This window comes from Carcharhinus amblyrhynchos, chromosome 7 (assembly GCF_965287045.1).
Source record: "Carcharhinus amblyrhynchos chromosome 7, sCarAmb.v2.hapA, whole genome shotgun sequence".
NCBI classification, from domain to species: domain Eukaryota; kingdom Metazoa; phylum Chordata; class Chondrichthyes; order Carcharhiniformes; family Carcharhinidae; genus Carcharhinus; species Carcharhinus amblyrhynchos.
Genome location: NC_137330.1, coordinates 87,024,794 through 87,045,684, shown reverse-complemented (window position 1 = coordinate 87,045,684; position 20,891 = coordinate 87,024,794). Strand labels below are relative to the sequence as shown.

Below are 20,891 nucleotides of genomic sequence, written 5' to 3'. Positions count from 1 at the left end.
TACCAGGCAACATCCTGATAAATCTCCTCTGCATGCTTTCCAATGCTTCCATATCCTTCCTATAACGTGGCGACCAGAACTGTACGCAATACTTCAAGTGCAGCCGCACCACAGTTTTGTACAGCTGCAACATGACCTCATGGCTCCCAAATTCAATCCCTCTACTAATAAAAGCTAACACTTTGTACACCTTCTTAACAACCCTATCAACCTGGGTGCCAATTTTCAGGGATCTATGCACGTGGACGCAGAGATCTCTCTGCTCAACGACACTACCAAGTATCTTACCATTAGTCCAGTACTCTATATTCCTGTAACTCCTTCCAAAGTGAATCTCTTCACACTTTTCCGCATTAAACTCCATTTGCCACCTCTCAGCCCAGCTCTGCAGCTTATCTATGTCCCTCTATAACCTTCAACATCCTTCCGCACTGTCCACAACTCCACCGACTTTAGTGTCATCCGCAAATTTACTAACCCATCCGGTCATTCATAAAAATGACAAACAGCAGTGGCCCCAAAATAGATCCTTGCGGTATACCACTAGTAATTGAACTCCAGGATGAACATTTCCCATCAATCATCATCCTCTGTCTTCTTGCAGCTAGCCAATTTCTGATCCAAACTGCTATATCACCCTCAATCCCATGCCTCCGTATCTTCTGCAATAGATTACCTTGGGGAACGATATCAAACGCTTTACTGAAATCCATGTACACCACATCAGCTGCTTTACCCCGATCCATCTCTTTGGTCACTTTCTCAAAGAACTCAATAAGGTTTGTGAGGCACGACCTACCTTTTACAAAATTGTGTTGACTATCCCTAATCAAGTTATTCCTTTTTAGATGATTATAAATCCTATCTCTTATAATCCTTTCCAAAACTTTGCCCACAACAGAAGTAAGGCTCACTGGTCTATAATTACCAAGGTTGCCTCTAATCCCCTTCTTGAACAAGGGGACAACATTTGCTATCCTCCAGTCTTCTGGCACTATTCCAGTAGACAATGATGACCTAAAGGTCAAAGCTGAGGGCTCTGCAATCTCCTCCCTAGCCTCCCAGAGAATCCTAGGATAAATCCCATCTGGTCCAGGGGACTTATCTATTTTCATACTTTCCAGAATTGCTAACACCTCCTCCTTATGAACCACAATCCCATCTAGTCTCGTAGCCTGTATCTCAGTATTCTGCTCGACAACACTGTCTTTTTCCTGTGTGAATACTGACGAAAAATATTCATTTAGCACCTCTCCTATCTCTTTGGACTCCGCGCACAACTTCCCACTACTGTACTTGACTGGCCCTAATCTTACTCTAGTCATTCTTACATTCCTGACATACCTATAGAAAGCTTTAGAGTTTTCCTTGATCCTACCTACCAAAGACTTCTCAAGTCCCCTCCTGGCTCTTCTTAGGTCTCTCTTTAGGTTCTTCCTGGCTAACTTGTAACTCTCAAGCGCCCTAACTGAGCCTTCATGTTTCACCTTGACATAAGTCTCCTTCTTCCTCTTCACAAGCGATTCCACTTCTTTAGTAAACCATGGATCCCTCGCTCAGCCACTTCCTCCCTGCCTGACAGGTACATACTTATCAAGAACATGCAGTAGCTGTTTCTTGATCAAACTCCACATTTCAACTGTGCCCATCCCCTGCAATTTTCTTCCACATCCTATGCATCCTAAATCTTGCCTAATCGCATCATAATTTCCTTTCCCCCAACTATAACTTTTGCCCCGCAGTATATACCTACCCCTTTCCATCGCTAATGTAAATGTAACCGAATTGTGGTCACTATCACCAAATAGAATTTAAATATTACAAGCGAGCCCAGGATGGAATTATCTGGGCACACTTGCCTCAGCAGCCTTGCTGATAAAGGTCCTCACTAGCAAGGATCATGTATGGTGCCTACCAACGAGGACCTGTTGTGATGGCTTTGCCACTTGAGCCATTGAGGGTCTCCCAGGAGGTCAGGGCTGGGGCACCCTTTGGGCAATACCCACCAGGCACTGGGCAGTGCCAAGGAGGCAGAGTCTGAAGGGGGTGGGGGATGCTAAGCAATTTGCAAGTGGCAAACGGAGGCGGAGGCAGAGGTCCAATCAGCTTCCTGTTTTGCTCCTGCACCATTACCACTGATGTCCTCCGAGGATCTATCCTTGGTCTCCTCCTTTTTCTTATCAAGGTGCTTCTCCTTAGTAATGGCACTCAAAATCATGGTGTCAGTTTCCACATATGTGCTGACAACATCCAGATCTATCACTCTTGACCTCTTTTTGGTCTCTAAACTGTCAGACTACTTATTCTGTATTGGATGAACAGAAATTTCCTCGAATTCAGTTAGAAAAATAGAAGCCACTGCCTTCAGTCCCTTACCACAGATTCCATCTTGCTTCTTAACAAATGTCTGCTGCTAGAAGGGACTGTTTGCAACCTTGGTGTCATGCTTGACTCCTTGATGAACTTTCTACACAAACCCACACCAACACTAAGACACCTATACATTTCTTTGGAATAACTTGACTTTGGGATTTTTTAAGCTTACTTGTTGCTGAAACCCTCTTTCATGCCTTTGTTACCTTGAGACTTAACTATCCCAATTCAATCCTGATCAGCTTCTCATGTTCTATCATTAAAAACTCCGCTGTGTACTTACTCACATCAAGTCCTGTTCCCATATACCCCCTGCTTGCTGATCTATATTTGCGACCAGTAAAACAACAGCTCAATTTTAAAATTCTCATCTATATTTCACAATCCTCCATCATGGCCTTGTTCCTCCCTATTTCTGTAATCTCCTTCAACCCTCTAGGCCTCTGTGCTCCACCAATTCTGGCAATTTGCACATCCTGATTTTAATCACTCCACATTGGTGGCTGTTTAACTTCAAGCTTTGGTAAGAAGTCTCATAATACCAGGTTAAAGTCCAACAGATTTATTTGGGATCACGAGCTTTCAGAGCGCTGCTGTTTCATTCATCAGGTGAGTCACCTGATGAAGGAGCAGCACCCCAAAAGCTTGTGATTCCAAACAAATCTGTTGGACTTTAATGCCCATCCCAGTCCAACGCTGGCATTTCCACATCATCCTTAAGCTGTGGCACATGGAAATTTCCATTTCTCCCCCTTCTTTAAAACTACCTTTTAGTCAAGCTGCTGATCTTTTAGCTTAAAATGTCAATATGAGGCTTAGTCGCAAATTGTGTCCGTAACTCCCTATAGAATGCTTTCAGCTGCTTTATTGAGAGAGAAGTTGCTGTTACACTAAAAAAAAATTGTCCCAACATGGTTTCTGCAGCAATTTGACACAACTCGGTGGCTTGCTAGGCCATTTCAGAGGGCAGCTAAGGGACGACCACGGTCTGGACTCACGTGTATGCTAGAACGGGTAAGAACGGTAGATTCATTCCCTGAAGGACTTAGTGATCCTGATGAGCTTATAGGAGAAGTCAGTAGTTTCATGGTCAGCTACAATTTTGTATTTTAAGATTTTAAGTCCACCAGCTGCCTTGGTGGAATTTGAACTTGTGTTGCTAGATTACTAGTCAAGTAACATCACCCCTGCATTGCCATTCATGGCAACTCACCATCTCCACAGAGGCAGACAACTTCCAAAAACTCAACTGGACCAGCAGGACAGATATCGTGCCTAAAAGAACAGGTCAAAGGTTGGGAATTCTGCAGCAAGTAGCTCACTTCCAGACTCCCCAAAACCTGCTCACCATCTACAAGGCACTAATCAGAAGTGTGACGGAATGCTCTCCACTTGCCTGGATGAGTGCAGTTCCAACAATAAACACTCAAGAGGCTCAACACCATCCAGGACAAAGCAGCCCACTGAGCAGCCACCCCATCCATTGCCTTCATTCCCTCTAACACTGCGCTTAGTGGCAGCACCATATACCATATACCAGATGCACTGCAAAAACTCACCAAGGCACATTTGATAGCAGAACCCAAATCCTAGAATGACAGGGGCAGCAGATATATGGGAATACACCAACTTCCAAGTTCTCTCTAACCACATACCATCCAGACTTGGAACTATATTGTTGCACCTTCACTGTCACTGGAGGGAAAATCCTGGTGCCTCCTCCCCAGTGAGACTTTGGGTGCCCCACATGACTGCTGCTCACCAACACCTTCCAGAGGAATGGGTAACAAATGCTGGCCTTGCCAGCGACGCTCACATCACAGGAAAGAAACAAAAGGTTTACGTGGAGGGTGTGGAAATATTTCTCTCTGAGCAAAGTGCTTCATTCTCAATTTTTCTCATATACTTATGACATTCAATTCAATTTCACGCAGCTGCAGCCATGCACGTGAGGAAGTCTGCTGCTGTTAAGTTTTAAATAATCCAGATTGCACCTGCGTTTATGTAAGCATCAACAAGAGCTGAACTGTATAATTTTGAACAATTTGACGATGTTTTTCACTGTCTAGTAAATGATTGGTAACTCTAAAATCTATTGAATCTCCCTTGGTGATTATGAAATGCGGCATTAAACACAAATCTGATCAAATAGATGGGTCAATTCAACTTCTATCACAAGAAAATATATTTTCAACATTTTGAAAAATTCTCTGGTTGAAGATTATCTCTACATATTGTTTGGAATTTTCCCTATTCCACTGGGGTAATTCTTTTTCCAGGCAGTATTTCTTCTAATGTAATTTCTGGAAATCCCCAAACCCAATTCTACTGCAACACAAAATTGCTTTCAGATGAGTGTTCATCCATTCACTGTTCGGTATCGGAGCAGAATTATAAAATGCACAAGGCAGGCTTTTTGCTCCATGAAGTCTGTGTCACTATTTACCTCCAAATGAACCAATAGGTCCAACCCAACTTTACTGTTCACTTACCAAGCATTTCAATATTTTTCTGTTTTTCAGAAAATGCAGTTATGGACTCTGGCAATATTTCCATATTCAGTAATTAGATAAAAACGTTCAAATGTAAGAATGGTAAGCCAATAACTATAAAAAACTTTAAACTGTCAAGTCATAAAACTAGCAAGATATTAAAAATAGGAAGAGAGAAAGCATCAAACATACTGGTTCCAAAGTTTAAGGAGTTTTGTATTTACATGTGGAAGTTCAATCAAAGAATGAAGACTCTAGCTATGTTAATATTTACCCCTCGTTCACCAATTCTCTGTGTATAGTCACAAATACATTAATGCAAAACACCACCAGTGGCATTAGGGTTTTAACAGCAGATGGGCTAAGACAGAAATAGAAATGGGGAATAACATCACCAGTTTTTGCAATGGTTCATGTTGAAATCCTAGCTCTCGATCAAATAAGATGCCAAGATGGCAAACAATCTCATTCAACCTAAGACAGTGACCTGTGAGGAAGGTGGAATGGGTGCAGAGTTCATGTCAGAGAGCCTAAACAGAATGGCTTTGGTGTTCAGAATTCACAACTCCCTCAGGACAGAATGTTAGACAAGTGAGGTAGTGAGGTAGCACTGCAGCAGGTGGCAGGAGTGGTATTGAGTGTGGCAGTGGAGAGGTACAGCTGGCATCATCAGCTTACACACAGAACTGGACGCCACGGCTTTGCCTGATGTAGCCATGAGGCACCACAAGATGAGGAAGAGAAAAGGACCAAGAATATAAAGGTTTCATCAGTTCTAAAGGGTGAGGAAATAGCACACAAAAAATGAACCACAAGGCGAGTAGCTTGATTTGCTTTGAATCACAAAAGACATATTGGGCTCAATTTGGCCGCGTATGTGAATTGAAATCAGGCTCCTTGTGTTATGCTCCAAAATGTCAGGGTGGTGAGAAGTCAAGAACATCTACAGAATGATGATTGTGCACTTTGACGTTTTTGGTCAGTATACAGTTGTAACTAAGAAAACCAGGACTCCGCCACATGTCTGAAAAACCTGCAATCTCTGCTGTTAAGTAATGCTAAGGGTTTTAAAACAATAAAAAAAATCAATGTTATGGGTATTCAAATCATTTTTGGACAATTATGTAATTTACGTTACTGGATATATAAGAACATAAGAAATAGGAGCAGGAGTAGGCCATCTGGCCCTTCGAGCCTGCCCCGCCATTCAATAAGATCATGGCTGATCTGTCGTGGCTCAGTTCCACTTTCCCGCCCTCTCCCCATAACCCTTAATCCCCTCTCTTATCAAAAACCCATCAACCCGCTTCTTAAAAATATTTAGCGAGGCAGCCTCCACCACTTCAACGGGCAGAGAATTCCAGAGATTCACCACCCTTTGAGTGAAGAAGTTCCTCCTCAACTCCGTTCTGAACCGCCCCCCCTTTATCTTGAGGCTGTGCCCCCTAGTCCTACTATCTTTTTTGAGCGGGAAGAGTCTTTCCACCTCTATCCTATCCATCCCATTCATCATCTTATACGTCTCAATGAGATCTCCCCTCATTCTTCTAAACTCTAACGAGTACAAGCCTATATATATATAATATATATATATATTATATATATAATATATATATATATATATAATAACGGCAAACTAACACTTGGATTCTTAGAAACAGAGCCACAACCAGTGTTTCCACATAACAATCTGGACGTGACTCGGACACCACTCAAGTTGCCTCATTGAAAATAACGTGTGTGGCTGTGTAAAACTTAAAGGTAACACGCATTGAAATGAACAAGTAGCAAACGACAAAAAAAATTAGAGGGAACACAGGCCATGATGCTATCCTTATTCACAGAAACTCTACAGTGCAGAAGAGACCATTCGGCCCATCAAGTCTGTCCCGATAATAATCTTACCCAGGCCCTATCCCCACTTAGTTACACTGCTAATCCCTCTAACCTATCACACCCCGGGACACTAAGGGTTAATTTAGTATGTCCAATCAACCAAATCCTCACATCTTTGGACTCTGGGAGGAAACTGGAGCACCAAACTCCTCTCCCCATTCCTGAGGCCTCCAATCCTCTTCATGCCACAGATTTCTGAACCCCTGTCATTCAACAGGCCTTCAATCTCCCCAGATCTGCCAAGACCCTTCTGATCCTACTACCATCATCCCTGCCACGCACCCTCCCCCAGAGCGCTTCCAATCTTTCATCGACACTGAGCTTTTTGACTTCCTCTCTCCATCCCACTGTGGCATGGTGCTGATGGTCAACCCACTGAACAGCCAGCTATTCAATCCGGATGGCAGTGGTCAGAAAACAGGCAAAACAAGTTAATCAAGTCTTGCTTCTACATTGGCAGGGCCTGAGGATAACCTATTCTTCCAAAGATCCTGACCTCAAAGCAACTGATTTGTAGGTTAATAGTCTGGTTAAAACTTGAAGAGTGAGAGTCAATGCCATCTTTTCAAGCAATCAACTGTTCCCAGATATAACATATGCCAACAGCAACTTGTATTCACATGAAGCCTTTAATGTAGACAATGGCCAAGATGCTGCCCAGAGATATAAGGAAAAAACATTAAGCCTAAGATGGGGTAACCAAAAATTTGATGACAAGCATGAGTTTTACAGAGGGAGAAAGAGATAGAGTAGGTTTAGGAGAAGAAAAAGAGATAAAAGAGGTAGAAATATGAGGAAAATATGAGGAATATGATAAAGTAAATGATGGATGAAGGCACTGGCAGTTTATATTTTGGTTCATGGGACACTTATTTTTTTCTGTAGGGTCTTGCATTTCTGTATAACCAAATGTGTCCACTCACTGGCATTGACATGGGTGAATGCACATATCTTACCTACTTCAAAAGATTGACAAACTTGGCCTACATTACATGCACAATGATGTCGTGGGTATGATGTATTCACATTGATAGGTAGATTCAAGCAATCGTGTTGAAACTGTATGAATACTACTCCATCAAGTGGTAGCTTTACACATATACTTAAGACCAGGAACTTTGAAGTTTATGTAACTGGCAATTTGACTAGCGAAACATACTTAGAAGTGATCTAAGGCCAGATGATGAACAAAATGCATTTTATTAGTTAATTGTTTAGGGATGGTCTCCCCTTAGGCTACATAATGCTCATTATTTTATACTAAAATAGATTTAACGCTTACAACAATTCCAGGTAGAGTTGCAAATCCTAACTGGACCTAAAGTTTGGTCTCAAAACATTTACTTTAGTATATTATACATTGCTAAACATATCAGAGAATATTCCTGAATAAGAGTCTCACACTTGACCCATCATGTCTGTGTAGTGTCTTTGATAGAACAATCTAATCAGTGACACTCCTCCATTCTTCCAAGAGCTCTGCAATATTTTCTTTTTCAACAATATATGCAAATTTACTTTAGAATATTTTTCCACGATCCCATCAAGCAGTGCATTCCCCGCTCTAAAAAAAACCATTTTCTAAACATTAACACATTACTGTTTCCCAGTGTTGCAGCAAGGTCAGCGTGCATTATCGATTCCCAAGGTGATGGTGGGTTGCATATTTGAACCATTGCAGTCTGCGTGGTGTAGCTATGTACAAAAGATGTTAGAGAGGGAGCTCCAGGATTTTTACCCAGCAACAGGGTTGAAGAAACTGCAATATCATTTCAAGTCAGGATGGTCTGTGATTTGGAGGGTAGTGTTCCCTCACCACTGTTGCCATTGTTCTTCTAGGTGGTGAAGGTAACGGTTTTGTAAGGTGCTGCTGAAGGTACCTCAGCATGTTGCTGGAGTGCATCTTGTAGATGTTACGCATTGCTGCTGCTGTGTGCTGGTGGTGGAAGGAATTATTGTATAAGATGTGGGTGGGTGGTGCAATCAAACAGGCTGTTTTGTCCTGGATGGTTTCAAGCTACTTGTGTTGTTGCAGTTGCACTCATCCAGGCAAGTGGAGAATATTTCATCACACACCTGACTTGTGCCTTGTAAATGGCAAACCGGATTTGGGCAGGCAGGAGGTGAATTACTTGCTGCAGAATTCCCAGCCTGTGTGCAAGTAACCCTGAACTGATGAAAGAAAAGCCGAAAAAGCTGCAACCTCTTCTGAGAACGCTGGAAGTCAACACACAGAAAACAGCAACTTCTGCACTGTCTAAATCACCCACTTTTCTTCTGAGTCTCTAACACCAGCACCCAACAGACCAATCATCTCTAGAAGGGTATCTTGAAATCACAGTTCTAGTGTTGGTTAACCCCCAAAGGACAATACATCTCCCTGGTTATGCAAGGTGGTGCACAACATTGCATGAACAGGATACATAATACTCCTAGAAGCACTCCCTGCTTCAGTTCAATCCACCACCTGAATGATAAGTCTGTTTCTATGCAGAACTGAAACCTTAGCTCTCTCAGCAGCTGCAGGAATCAAACTTTGCCATCTTTGAAGGCAGAATAGCCACCGAGTTAAGGGTTAGTCACCACAAACTCCTGTTCTGAAAAGGCTCCATTTTTCAAAGTTGTGCATCAAGGAAAGTCAGTAAAAATTGTGAGGCACTGAGGAAGATAGATGTTATACGTATTATTCAACAAATTAAGCTGACCTCAATGCTTGTAATTATTTACCCTGAAAAATTTGTGAAAGGACCCCTTCGTGAACCAATCATATAATCATTGAGAATCTTGCTGCAGCACTTCAGAGGAAATTATGAATCTGCCCCGCTCTTGCCTATTGACACGTCAGTTAGATTGGGTTGAGAAATGAGGTTCACTTCTCTGAAGGACACTGGCAAACCATTTGTCTTTCTGTAACAACCTAGTGGCTGACATGGTCATTTTTTCTGGTGTCAGACCACACATTCACTTTCCAGAATTGTGGGTGTACCTAGACCTCAGGGACTGCAGCAGTCCAATAAGGCAGTTCACCACCACCTTCTCAGGGGCAACTAGGAATGGGCAAGAAATGCTGGCCTGCTAGCAATGGCCACATCCTATAAAAATTCATTTTAAAATTCAGTGTTTGATATGCAGTAGAACTGTCCCATAACAGGACATTCTGTCCATTCCTCACTTCCTAATTCATTCTAGTTCTGCTGGTTATTCTTCTAATTCTTTATCTCTGTATGACAGTGTCAAATATCCATCACTGTAAACAAGGAACCTAGGCCTCAACACAAAGCAGAAACTCTGGGTAAATGTGCTAATATCATCTCAAGATCTTAACAACACAAAGGAACATATGAAAAGGATTAGACTGTTCAGTTAGCTACATGCCATTTGGTAAGCCTCAGTATCTTTCAATTGTTTCATTCCCAAATGCATGCTGTTTTCCATACCCATTAACTTACCATTGCCAGTTCAGCTAATTCTACAACAAACTCTAACTTTTTCTGTAGTGTGCAGTGTACTCATTTAAGTGGTTGGGACCTTTGCATTTTTGACGCAGCCACTCATTTGCAACTTAAAAGGGTCAACTTGTGCTCGACTTGCAATGGAAGTTGCAGCTTAGGGCATACACGGTGGAAAGGGCTCTAGGGGCTTTTCTTGTTCCCATTTCTATTGTTCATATGCAACAAAGCTTGTGAGCAATCTTATATGAGAAGTCATTGCATGGAATCAGGATACTTTGCCCCAGTTCTAATTGCTTTCAAATAAAGTGTAGCAGTTATTAGACTCAGAGCAAAGTAACAAGATAACATAATGGTTATGGTAAAAGACGATAAATTCAAAGATCGTTAATTAAAATCCCATACAGCAAATTGTAAAACTCAGAATCCTAACAGTGCAGAAAGAGGCCATTCTGTCCTTCTGAGTCTGCACCAATCCTTGAAGAGCATTTTACCCAGGCCTACCCACTCGTACAACCCCACATATCTACCATGGCTAATCCATTTAATCTATGCATCTTTGGACACTAAAGGGCAATTTAGCGTGGCTAATCCACCTAACCCTGCATATCTTTGGGCTATGAAAGGAAACCGAAGCATCTAGAATAATCCTATGCAGGCAAAGGGAAAATGTACAAACTCCACAGAGACAGTCACCCAAGGCTGGAATTGAGCCTGGGACTTTGCTTTTAAAATATAGCAATTTGTGGACTAACATTAGAAAATTACAAAGAAAGCTGACAGGTTATTGCAAAGTCCAAGCTAGCCCACTTGCGTCTTACTCCAGTCCACATTATGTGATAACTTTACTGTTCTTGGGGGTAATATATATACACATTACTAATGTTTCTACATCTTAATAACAAAAAGAAGTGAAATTCAACCTCAAATGCAGCTGCAAATCCATAATTCAACACTTCAATTTCAAAACCAATGAATTTTGTCATGGGAAGTTGACAATTCTGAATGTATCCAAATTTGTTTCACTAGTGAGATTGGGAGGGAAAACCTTTGTCTCATTAGTACTACAAGTTGAATTCATTCTACAGAAGTGAAAGGGCAGTGCTAACCCCATTGCACCACGTAAGTCTTTATTTAGGAGTACAAAGTTTCCACTAAAATGTATGGTGCTCTTCCTCCACCCACACAAAAACACAACTTGTCTATTCCCATTTGATTTTTTCCCATCAGCTTAATGACGTACTTACATACATAACAGAAACCGAGTTCATCTCTACAGCTGAATCATATTCAAATACATAAAGTTAATGGGTTGACCTACATTACATTGGCCCTGGTGTTAAACAATGCAAGTCATTCTTAACTAGGCGTTGAGTTTTGAAACTCTAGCTTAATCTTGTGGGCAATTTTATTCTGGTTACTTTATTCAGCAATTCTTTAGTGAAACACTAAGAGCTTCCACGGGAATCCAAAGCATGTAGCTTGTGGTCTTGAAGTTGATTAAAAACAATTCTACAGAATAGCTACACAATTGAAACAATACCAATTCAGAGTAAACTTAAAAATAGGTAGGCTGAAACAAAAAGTTACCACAAATTTATACAACTCCCTACCCCACAACGTGCTCAGGAATACCATATTTGTAAAGTAGCTAATTTTCATAATTATTAAGCACCATCTAAACAGGACACCTAAATAGAGACTTTAATTAGTCTTTCCAAATATATTTGTAGTCTTTCCAGATATACTTTAAACAAGAAGCTCACCTTTCTGATCATATATAAAGATGAGTATAGGTTGATTCGGTCCAAAAGCACAAAAAGCTACCATGTGTTCATGAGGATGAAAAGCTACATCACGGACTGCTGATGTATAATTAAGGTCAGAATACATGGCCACTTGGTCACCTACCAAATGGAAGAAAAAGAAAAAGCTGGAATCATGGTCAATACAGATAGCCAAAAACAATCAACTGGACAGTGATCTTAACTGACCCACAAAGACAACAAAACATTCAACTAACAACTGAGCCTCAAGTCTTATTACTTCAATCAAGCAGAATTAAAAGGGCTTGAAGAGGCAAACTAAACTTTAAATGTGACTCTTTTCTGAAAAGTAATTTTGAAGTGACCATATTTAAAACACTGGTTGTGAATTCTACAGGTAATTCGAGGACTTTTTATTGAATCCATTAACTGGTATGTATAATCATTCATTTGGCGTCAGTCTATCACAGTCGCTCCGAGGTGGGTATTTGCTTAATCGTGAAATTGGGAAAGTATCCTGAGCAGTGTAGTTTTTACAGATCCATTTCCTTTTTGGAATGTTGATTTGAAAATTTTGTCTAATGTTCTGGCAATGCTCTTGGAAAAAATCCTTCCTATGATTATCCAGGGTGATCAGACTGGAATTACTTAAGGGTTGGAATTCAGCGATAATGTTAGGAGATTGCTGAATATTATCAAAGTTTTCCAAAAGCGTGCTTTGGGTGGATTAATGATCTTCCAGAATGCCAAAAAGTCTTTGATGGGGTAGAATGGAATTATTCATTTTATATGGTGCATAAATTTAGATTTGAAGGGGATTTTGTGAAATTAATTCAAGCACTCTATATAAACCCAATGGTGGCGGTCCTTACAAATGTAGAACTTTGGTCTTTAGAGAGGAACTCTGAAGGGATGTCCCTTCACCTCTTTATTGCCTTAGCTATTTGGCTGAGGCCACGAGATATGATCCTCAGGTTTATGTTGTCCAGTAGAGATAGCACCAAATTTTGCTTTATGCATTTGGTGTTTCTGTCTGTTTAAGAACATAAGAACATAAGAAATAGGAGCAGGAGTAGGCCATCCAGCCCTTCGAGCCTGCCCCGCCATTCAATAAGATCATGGCTGATCTGTCGTGGCTCAGTTCCACTTTCCCGCCCTCTCCCCATAACCCTCAATCCCTTCTCTTATCAAAAACCCATCAACCCGCTTCTTAAAAATATTTAGCGAGGCAGCCTCCACCACTTCAACGGGCAGAGAATTCCAGAGATTCACCACCCTTTGAGTGAAGAAGTTCCTCCTCAACTCCGTTCTAAACCGCCTCCCCTTTATCTTGAGGCTGTGCCCCCTAGTCCTACTGTCTTTTTTGAGCGGGAAGAGTCTCTCCACCTCTATCCTATCCATCCCATTCATCATCTTATACGTCTCAATGAGATCTCCCCTCATTCTTCTAAACTCTAACGAGTACAAGCCTAGTTTATTCAGCCTCTCCTCATAGCTCAATCCCCTCAACTCCGGTATCAGCCTAGTAAACCTCCTCTGCACTCCCTCCAGGGCCAAAATATCCTTGCGCAGGTGCGGCGCCCAAAACTGCACACATTGATGTGATGGTTAGATTTAGTATTTTTTCAGGTTTGGCATGGTGGCGCAGTGGTTAGTTAGCATTGCTGCCTCACTGCTCCAGGGACCCAAACTCAATTCTGGACTTGGGTGACTGTGTGAAGTTTGCACGTTCTCCATGTCTACGTGAGTTTCCTTTGGGTGCTCCAGTGTCCTCTCCTATAGTCCAAAGATATGCAGGTTAAGTGGATTGGCTAGAGTGCCAAACATTATGTTAGCGTTCCATCTTAGACAAATGTATTAGGGGAGACCCCTTCTCCATGTGGCTTGACGTTGAAACTGATCAGTCTTTGTATTCCTTGCTGTCACTTTATTGTTTAGGGATTCTAAAGCGTTGTTGTACAAGTTTAATAATCCTATCATGATTTTCACTCAAAGTTTGGAGAATGGTCGATGGAGGGCAAATCTAATTCAATTTCCCCTCTTTCTCCTATTCAGGGTAATCTGGATTTCCCACCACGCATTTTGGACCATGGCTTTGGTATCTGGAGGGATAGAAGTCTCCATAGATTAGGGGATGGGCTTGATGCTATTACCCTGTTTAACTGTTGACACAAGTGCTCAAAAGATAATATTCCAAAACACTCCTTCAGATATTTGGAAATTAGGGACTCTGACCTTAATAAGGCAACTCTTCTTTCCAACGCTAAGATTTTCCGAGTGGAAAAAATCCCGCTAGTTGTGGAGTCCGGGTTTTTAGCGAGTAAATTTTATGACACTCTATGCTCTAAATCTTGTGATAATGCATTGGATATGCTGAGGTCTTGAGAGAGAGAGACCTCATAGTAACTGACAATGAGGAGAAATGTGGTGATATTTGGGAGTGTGCTAATAAAATTTCAGTTTGTAATAGAACAAAAGAAACTCAGCTTAAGATACTGTATCATTTGTATATTACTCCAGGCTTGCGGCACAGGTTTAAACCTGCTCTATCTTCATGCCAGGAGTGCAAGGTAGATGTGGAAGGGCTTACTTGCATTGTTTTTGGTCCTATGTCAAGCTTAAAGCCTATTGGTTTATTTTTCTTAAAGGGGTTGAGATAATCTTTGATATGGCCTTAGAGCGCGATCCCTTGCATCTGATACTGGGTCTCCCAGACAAAAAGATCAGCAATGTGAATGGGAAAAGGCTGTGCAATATCCTAACATTTGCAGCACGGAAGAATATCCTTTGCTCATGGATTACTGATAAGCCTCCCTCAATTTGGAATTGGCATACAATCATTCTGGAATGTATACCAACAGAACTTTTGACGTGTTCACTTCGGGGGTTGAGCTATGAGGAGAGGCTGAATAAACTAGGCTTGTACTCGTTAGAGTTTAGAAGAATGAGGGGAGATCTCATTGAGACGTATAAGATGATGAATGGGATGGATAGGATAGAGGTGGAGAGACTCTTCCTGCTCAAAAAAGACAGTAGGACTAGGGGGCACAGCCTCAAGATAAAAGGGGAGGCGGTTTAGAACGGAGTTGAGGAGGAACTTCTTCACTCAAAGGGTGGTGAATCTCTGGAATTCTTTGCCCGTTGAAGTGGTGGAGGCGGCCTCGCTAAATATTTTTAAGAAGCGGGTTGATGGGTTCTTGATAAGAGAGGGGATTAAGGGTTATGGGGAGAGGGCGGGAAAGTGGAACTGAGCCACGACAGATCAGCCATGATCTTATTGAATGGCGGGGCAGGCTCGAAGGGCTAGATGGCCTACTCCTGCTCCTATTTCTTATGTTCTTATGAGCTGAATAGGATAAATTCCTTAAAGTGTGGGACCCTTATCTTAAATTTCTGGCTTCCGCATTGTTTAGTTTACGACTACAAGATTTTCCATAAGTCCTGTAGCTCTATCACCATTATATTGTGAATTTGGTAGTGCGCCAATGAGCCAATTGTGGCGGTATCCTGTTATTCCCCCCTTCCTTCGATATATCCTTTTATTACATGTGTGGTGGGAGGCATTGGATACAGCGAATAATCCGAGACAACTATGTTTGTCATTTTCTTTTTTCTCGCTCTTCTTTTTGTTTGAAAATGATTCTGCTGTACTCTACCAATCTTTGGGAATTTGTTGCGTTTTTTGTACAAAATGAAAAATCTTCAAAATATATTTAACAAAAAGAAAACACATGAATTATGATTTTTTTTGTTCAAATCCTTGTTATGTCTTAATTCAATGCCTAGGCCATCCAATTTTATTGCTGATATTTGCAGTAGATTTATACAACTGGATGGGTTGCAAAGTCACTTCAGGAGGGCAGCTAAGAGTCAGTCACGTTGGTCACTTAGAGGCCAAACCATATTGGTGCACAATATGGTTTGGCCTCTAATAACACAATAATTGTTTTCGCTGGAAAGAAGGAGGCTAAGAGGGGATCTTATTGAAACATATAAGATGATTAGAGGTTTAGATAGGGTGGATAGTGATAGCCTTTTTCCTCGGATGGAGAAAGCTAGCACGAGGGGGCATGGCTTTAAATTAAGGGGGGGTAGTTATAGGACGGATGTCAGGGGTTGGTTCTTTACCCAGAGGGTGGTGAGGGACTGGAATGCCCTGCCTGCTGCAGTTGTAAATGCGCCTAGTTTGGGGGCGTTTAAGAGATCTGTGGATAGGTTTATGGACGAAAAGGGATTGGTTTAGATTAGTGGGTCAGTGTTTTTTTTTAAAAACTGGTCGGCGCAACATCGTGGGCCGAAGGGCCTGTTCTGCGCTGTAATGTTCTATGTTCTATAACAGAATCACAGAATACCACAGTGCAGAAGAGGCCCTTCAGCCCATCGAGTCTGCACCAACGTAATTTTGAATACCTCAATCAGGTCGCCCCTTAGTCTTCTCTGCTCCAGTGTAAACATCCAACCTCTCTTCATTATTTAACAGCATGGTTATGTTATAAGTCTAGTAATCAAGATGACTGAGCTAATGATCCAGTGACATGAGTTTAAATCCCAACACAGCGGTTGCATAATTCAAGTGTTATTAAAATCTGGAATAAATGCTAGTATTAGTAATGGTGACTGGATTGTTGTAAAAATCCACCTGGTTCACTAGCATCACTAATGGGAACGATATCTGTAAAAAATCTGTGATTCTAATGAATCTTTGATTCATTGTAAGCAATGCCAACAGAAGATATTCATTTGGCTTTGTACAGGGCAGGTCATGTCTTACTAATTGACTGATTTGTTTCGAATGATCAATGAGGGCAGAGCAGTGGATGTTGTCCACATGGATTTTAGTCAGGCTTTTGACAAGATTCCTCATGGTAGGCTGGTCCAGAAGATTAAGCTACATGGGACCTATGGTGACTTGGCCACTTGGATTCAGAATTGGCTGTCCATAGAAGTCAGAGAGTTGTGGTGGAGGGTGTTTTTCTGGCTGGAGGTCTGTGATTAGTGGTGTTCCACAGGAATCTGTACTGGGACCTCTGCTGTTTGTGATGCATATAAATTGCTTGGATGAAAACGTAGATGGCTGGGTTATTAAGTTTGCAGATGACACAAGGACAGGTTGTGGATAGTGTAGTAGGTTGTCGAAGTATACAGTGGGTTATTGATCAGTTGCAGATCTGTGTGGAGGAATGGCAGATGAAGTTTAATCTGGGCACATGCAAGGTGTTGCACATAGTGAGATCAATTGTCAAGGGTAAGTACACATTTAATGCAGGACCCTGAACAGCACTGATGTGCAGAGGAAGCATGGTGGCACAGTGATTAGCACTGCTACCTCACAGCACCAGGGACCTAGGTTCGATTCCCGGCTTGGGTCACTGTCTATGCAGAGTCTGCACACATTCCCAGTGTCTGCGTGGGTTTCCTCCAGGTGCTCCAGTTTCCCCACACAGTGCGAAAGATGTGCTGGGTAGGTGCATCAGCCATGCTAAATTCTCCCTCAATGTACCCAATCAGGCACCAGAGTGTGGTGACCAGAGGATTTTCACGGTAACTTTATCACAATGTTAATATAAGCCTCCTTGTGACGCTAATCAACAAAATAAGACATTGTGGGGTTCAGGTCCACAGCTGCCTGAAACTGGCCACAAAAATAGATAGGTTGGTAAAGACGACATATGGCATGCTTGCTTTTAACTGGACGGGGCATTGAGGACAAGAGTCAGGATGCCACGTTGCAGATTTAGTTAGGCCACACTTAGGGTATTGCATTCAAGCTTGGTGACCATATCACAGGAGGGATGTGGAGACTTGAGAGATGGCAGAAGAGGTTTCCAGGATGTTGCCTGGATTATGAGTTATAAGGAGAGGCTGGACAAACTAGGATTGTTTTCTCTGGAGCAGCAGAGGCTGAGGGGAAACCTGACTGAAGTCTATAAAATTACATAAGAACATAAGAACATAAGAAATAGGAGCAGGAGTAGGCCATCTAGCCCTTCGAGCCTGCCCCGCCATTCAATAAGATCATGGCTGATCTGTCGCTGCTCAGTTCCACTTTCCCGCTTTCTCCCCATAACCCTTAATCCCCTCTCTTATCAAAAACCCATCAACCCGCTTCTTAAAGCGGTATAGATAGGGTTGAGTCAGAATACTTTCCCCCCCAGGGTTGAAATGTCTAATACTAGGGGGCATGCACTTAAAGAGAGAGGAGTACAGTTCAAAGGAGATGTGAGGAGCAGGTTTTTGTTTTTACACAGAGTGGTAGGCATCTGGAATATGCTGCCGTCGATGGTACCGGAGACAGATACAAAAGGGGCATTTAAGGGGCTTTTACATAAGCACATGAATATGCAAGGAATAGAGAGTTATGGACCAAGGGCAGGCAGAAGGGATTAGTTAAATCTGGCATTATGTTTGACAGAAAATTGTGGGCCGAAGAGCTTGTTCTTGTGCCGTATTGTTCTATGTTCTATTTCCAGGTAAGAAAGAGAGAATAAACAGTCTCAGTTTCAATTTCTCTGACTTGGAGCTTTTACCATGTTTCATGATTGTAGTTCCCCAATTCTAGTACTTGTATAATATAAAATGATCTATATTTGGTAATGGTTTATTTTGTTCTTTGATTGACAGTAACTTCTTTTTGATTTACTATTGCCGAATGTATCAGAATACAGTAAAAGATACTGTTTCTTGCGCACTTTACAGCCAAAGCATACCATTCATAGAAAAAATAGAGGAGAAGGAAAGGAGAGGGTGTTCAACACAGTGTTACAGTCACAGCAAGGATATAGAGAAAGAACAACTTAATATATAGTAGAATCATTCAAAAGTCTAATGGCAGGAAGGAAGAAAGCTGTTCTTGAGTAGGTTGGTACATGATCTCAGAATTCTGTATCTTTTTCCTGACAGAAGAAAGTGGAAAAGGGTATGTCCGAGTTGTGTGGGGTCCTTGCTAGCTGGTTTGCCAAGGCAATGGGAAGTGTAGATGGAGCCAATGGATTAGAGGCTGGGTTTGCATTTATGTTCATAACCCTTTGTAGCTTTTTGCGGTCTTGGTCAGAGCAGGAGCCATTCCAAGCCGAGATCGGGAAAGAATGCTTTCTATGGTGCATCTGTATGGTAGCGTGGGGGGAGGGGGAGGAGGAAGTTTACTAGGCTGATACCGGAGTTGAGGGGGTTGAGCTATGAGGAGAGGCTGAATAAACTAGGCTTGTACTCGTTAAGAGTTTAGATGAATGAAGGGAGATCTCATTGAGACGTATAAGATGATGAATGGGATGGATAGGATAGAGGTGGAGAGGCTCTTCCCGCTCAGAAAGGACAGTAGGACTAGAGGGCACAGCCTCAAGATAAAGGGGGGGCGGTTTAGAACGGAGTTGAGGAGGAACTTCTTCATTCAAAGGGTGGTGAATCTCTGGAATTCTCTGCCCGTTGAAGTGGTGGAGGCTGCCTTGCTAAATATTTTTAAGACGTGGGTTGATAGGTTTTTGATAGGCGAGGGGATTAAGGGTTATGGGGAGAGGGCGGGAATGTGGAACTGAGACACGACAGATCAGCCATGATCTTACTGAATGACGGGGCAGGCTCGAAGGGCTAGATGGCCTACTCCTACTCCTATTTCTTATGTTCTTAGGAGTGGGGGCGGGGGGGGGGGAGGTGTGGAAAACAGGGTAACCTCTTATTTTTTTTAAATGACATTGGAGTCAGTTTATATTTTGGTAATCAAGATTGGGACTTTAACCTAAAGCAAAGAACAAAGAACAAAGAATAACCCAGCACGGGAAACAGGCCCTTCGGCCCAATGAGCCCGCGCCGCTGCATCACCCTACACCTACTCTACCCTGCGTGTCTACAAATGGAACCCCTAACTTAGCCAGATTCAGGGGAGAATAGTGTCAATTTGGTAAAAACCAATCAGCCTAAGAGCACATCTTTGGGGTGTGGGAGGAAACCCACGCAACCACAGGGAGAATGCACAAACTCCCACAGACACAGGCCCAAATCCATGTATCTGCACAGTCAGCAGTGCTAGTCACTGAGCTGTTGCGGCACCCGTCTACCGGTCCAGGATCAAGCACACACACCGACACAAAGTACTAGGCCACTCCCGGAACCTCCAAGAGCAGCCACGCACAACTTCTGCATCAGAGGCTAGTGTTACCATCTGAATCATCGTCGACACATTTGCGTCTCCTTTGTGTTGATCTCACTGTCCCTCTTCTCCTATCTCAGATAGGGGAGTCAGTGGTACGTTGGTAATGTCATTGGACTAGTAGTCTAGAGGCCCAGACTAATGTTCTGGAGACATGGATTCAAATTCCACCATGGCAGCTGATAGAATTTAAATTCATGAAGCTGCGTGTTTTGTCAACTGTGTACGTGATACAATTGCATCAATTGTAAAACCCATCTGGTTCACTCATGGCCTTTATGGAAGGAAATCTGCCATCCTTATCTGGTCTGACCACTTACGTGACTCCAGATCCACAGTGGTTGTGGCAATTAGACAGGGCAATGCCCATGTCCCATCAAACAGCAAAGAAGTGTTACAAGAGAAAATCTGTCTTGTAAGTAATTCGTGTTAACATTTCTAATTCAACAAAACACTGAAGAGATAATTAGTTTAATTCAACTGGAGTTCCTCTGAACTTTTGATAACATTAAGCAAAGAAAGTATTTCTCAGTTAAATTCATTTAATCTTACTGAACATAAGACGCTGACATTCTCTTTTCAAAGGTTTGTCAAGATTTGTCTTGATTTTTACAAATGATGTGGAAAAAAAAACTTCAGGAAAATGCTATATGATAAAGAAAAGTGGAACTGATGCATCCTGTGCAATCAGATACATAGGACATGCTTAGAATAGACAATCCAAATTTAGCTGACAGAATTACAGGGAAAAAGGAGAGACTGCGGCTTAAAA

At 42.0% G+C, this 20,891-nt stretch overlaps 1 protein-coding gene across 4 annotated transcripts in view; it reads right to left on the bottom strand.

Moving 5' to 3' along the window:
* ahi1 (Abelson helper integration site 1) overlaps nt 1-20,891 on the bottom strand; it is a 243,862-nt gene that overhangs the window by 131,223 nt on the left and 91,748 nt on the right. For all 4 annotated transcript variants that reach the window (XM_080192718.1, XM_080192720.1, XM_080192721.1 and 1 more), the window contains exon 17: nt 11,977-12,117. In XM_080192718.1, coding sequence (XP_080048844.1) covers nt 11,977-12,117 — 141 coding nt within the window. The remainder of the gene's footprint in view (nt 1-11,976; nt 12,118-20,891) is intronic.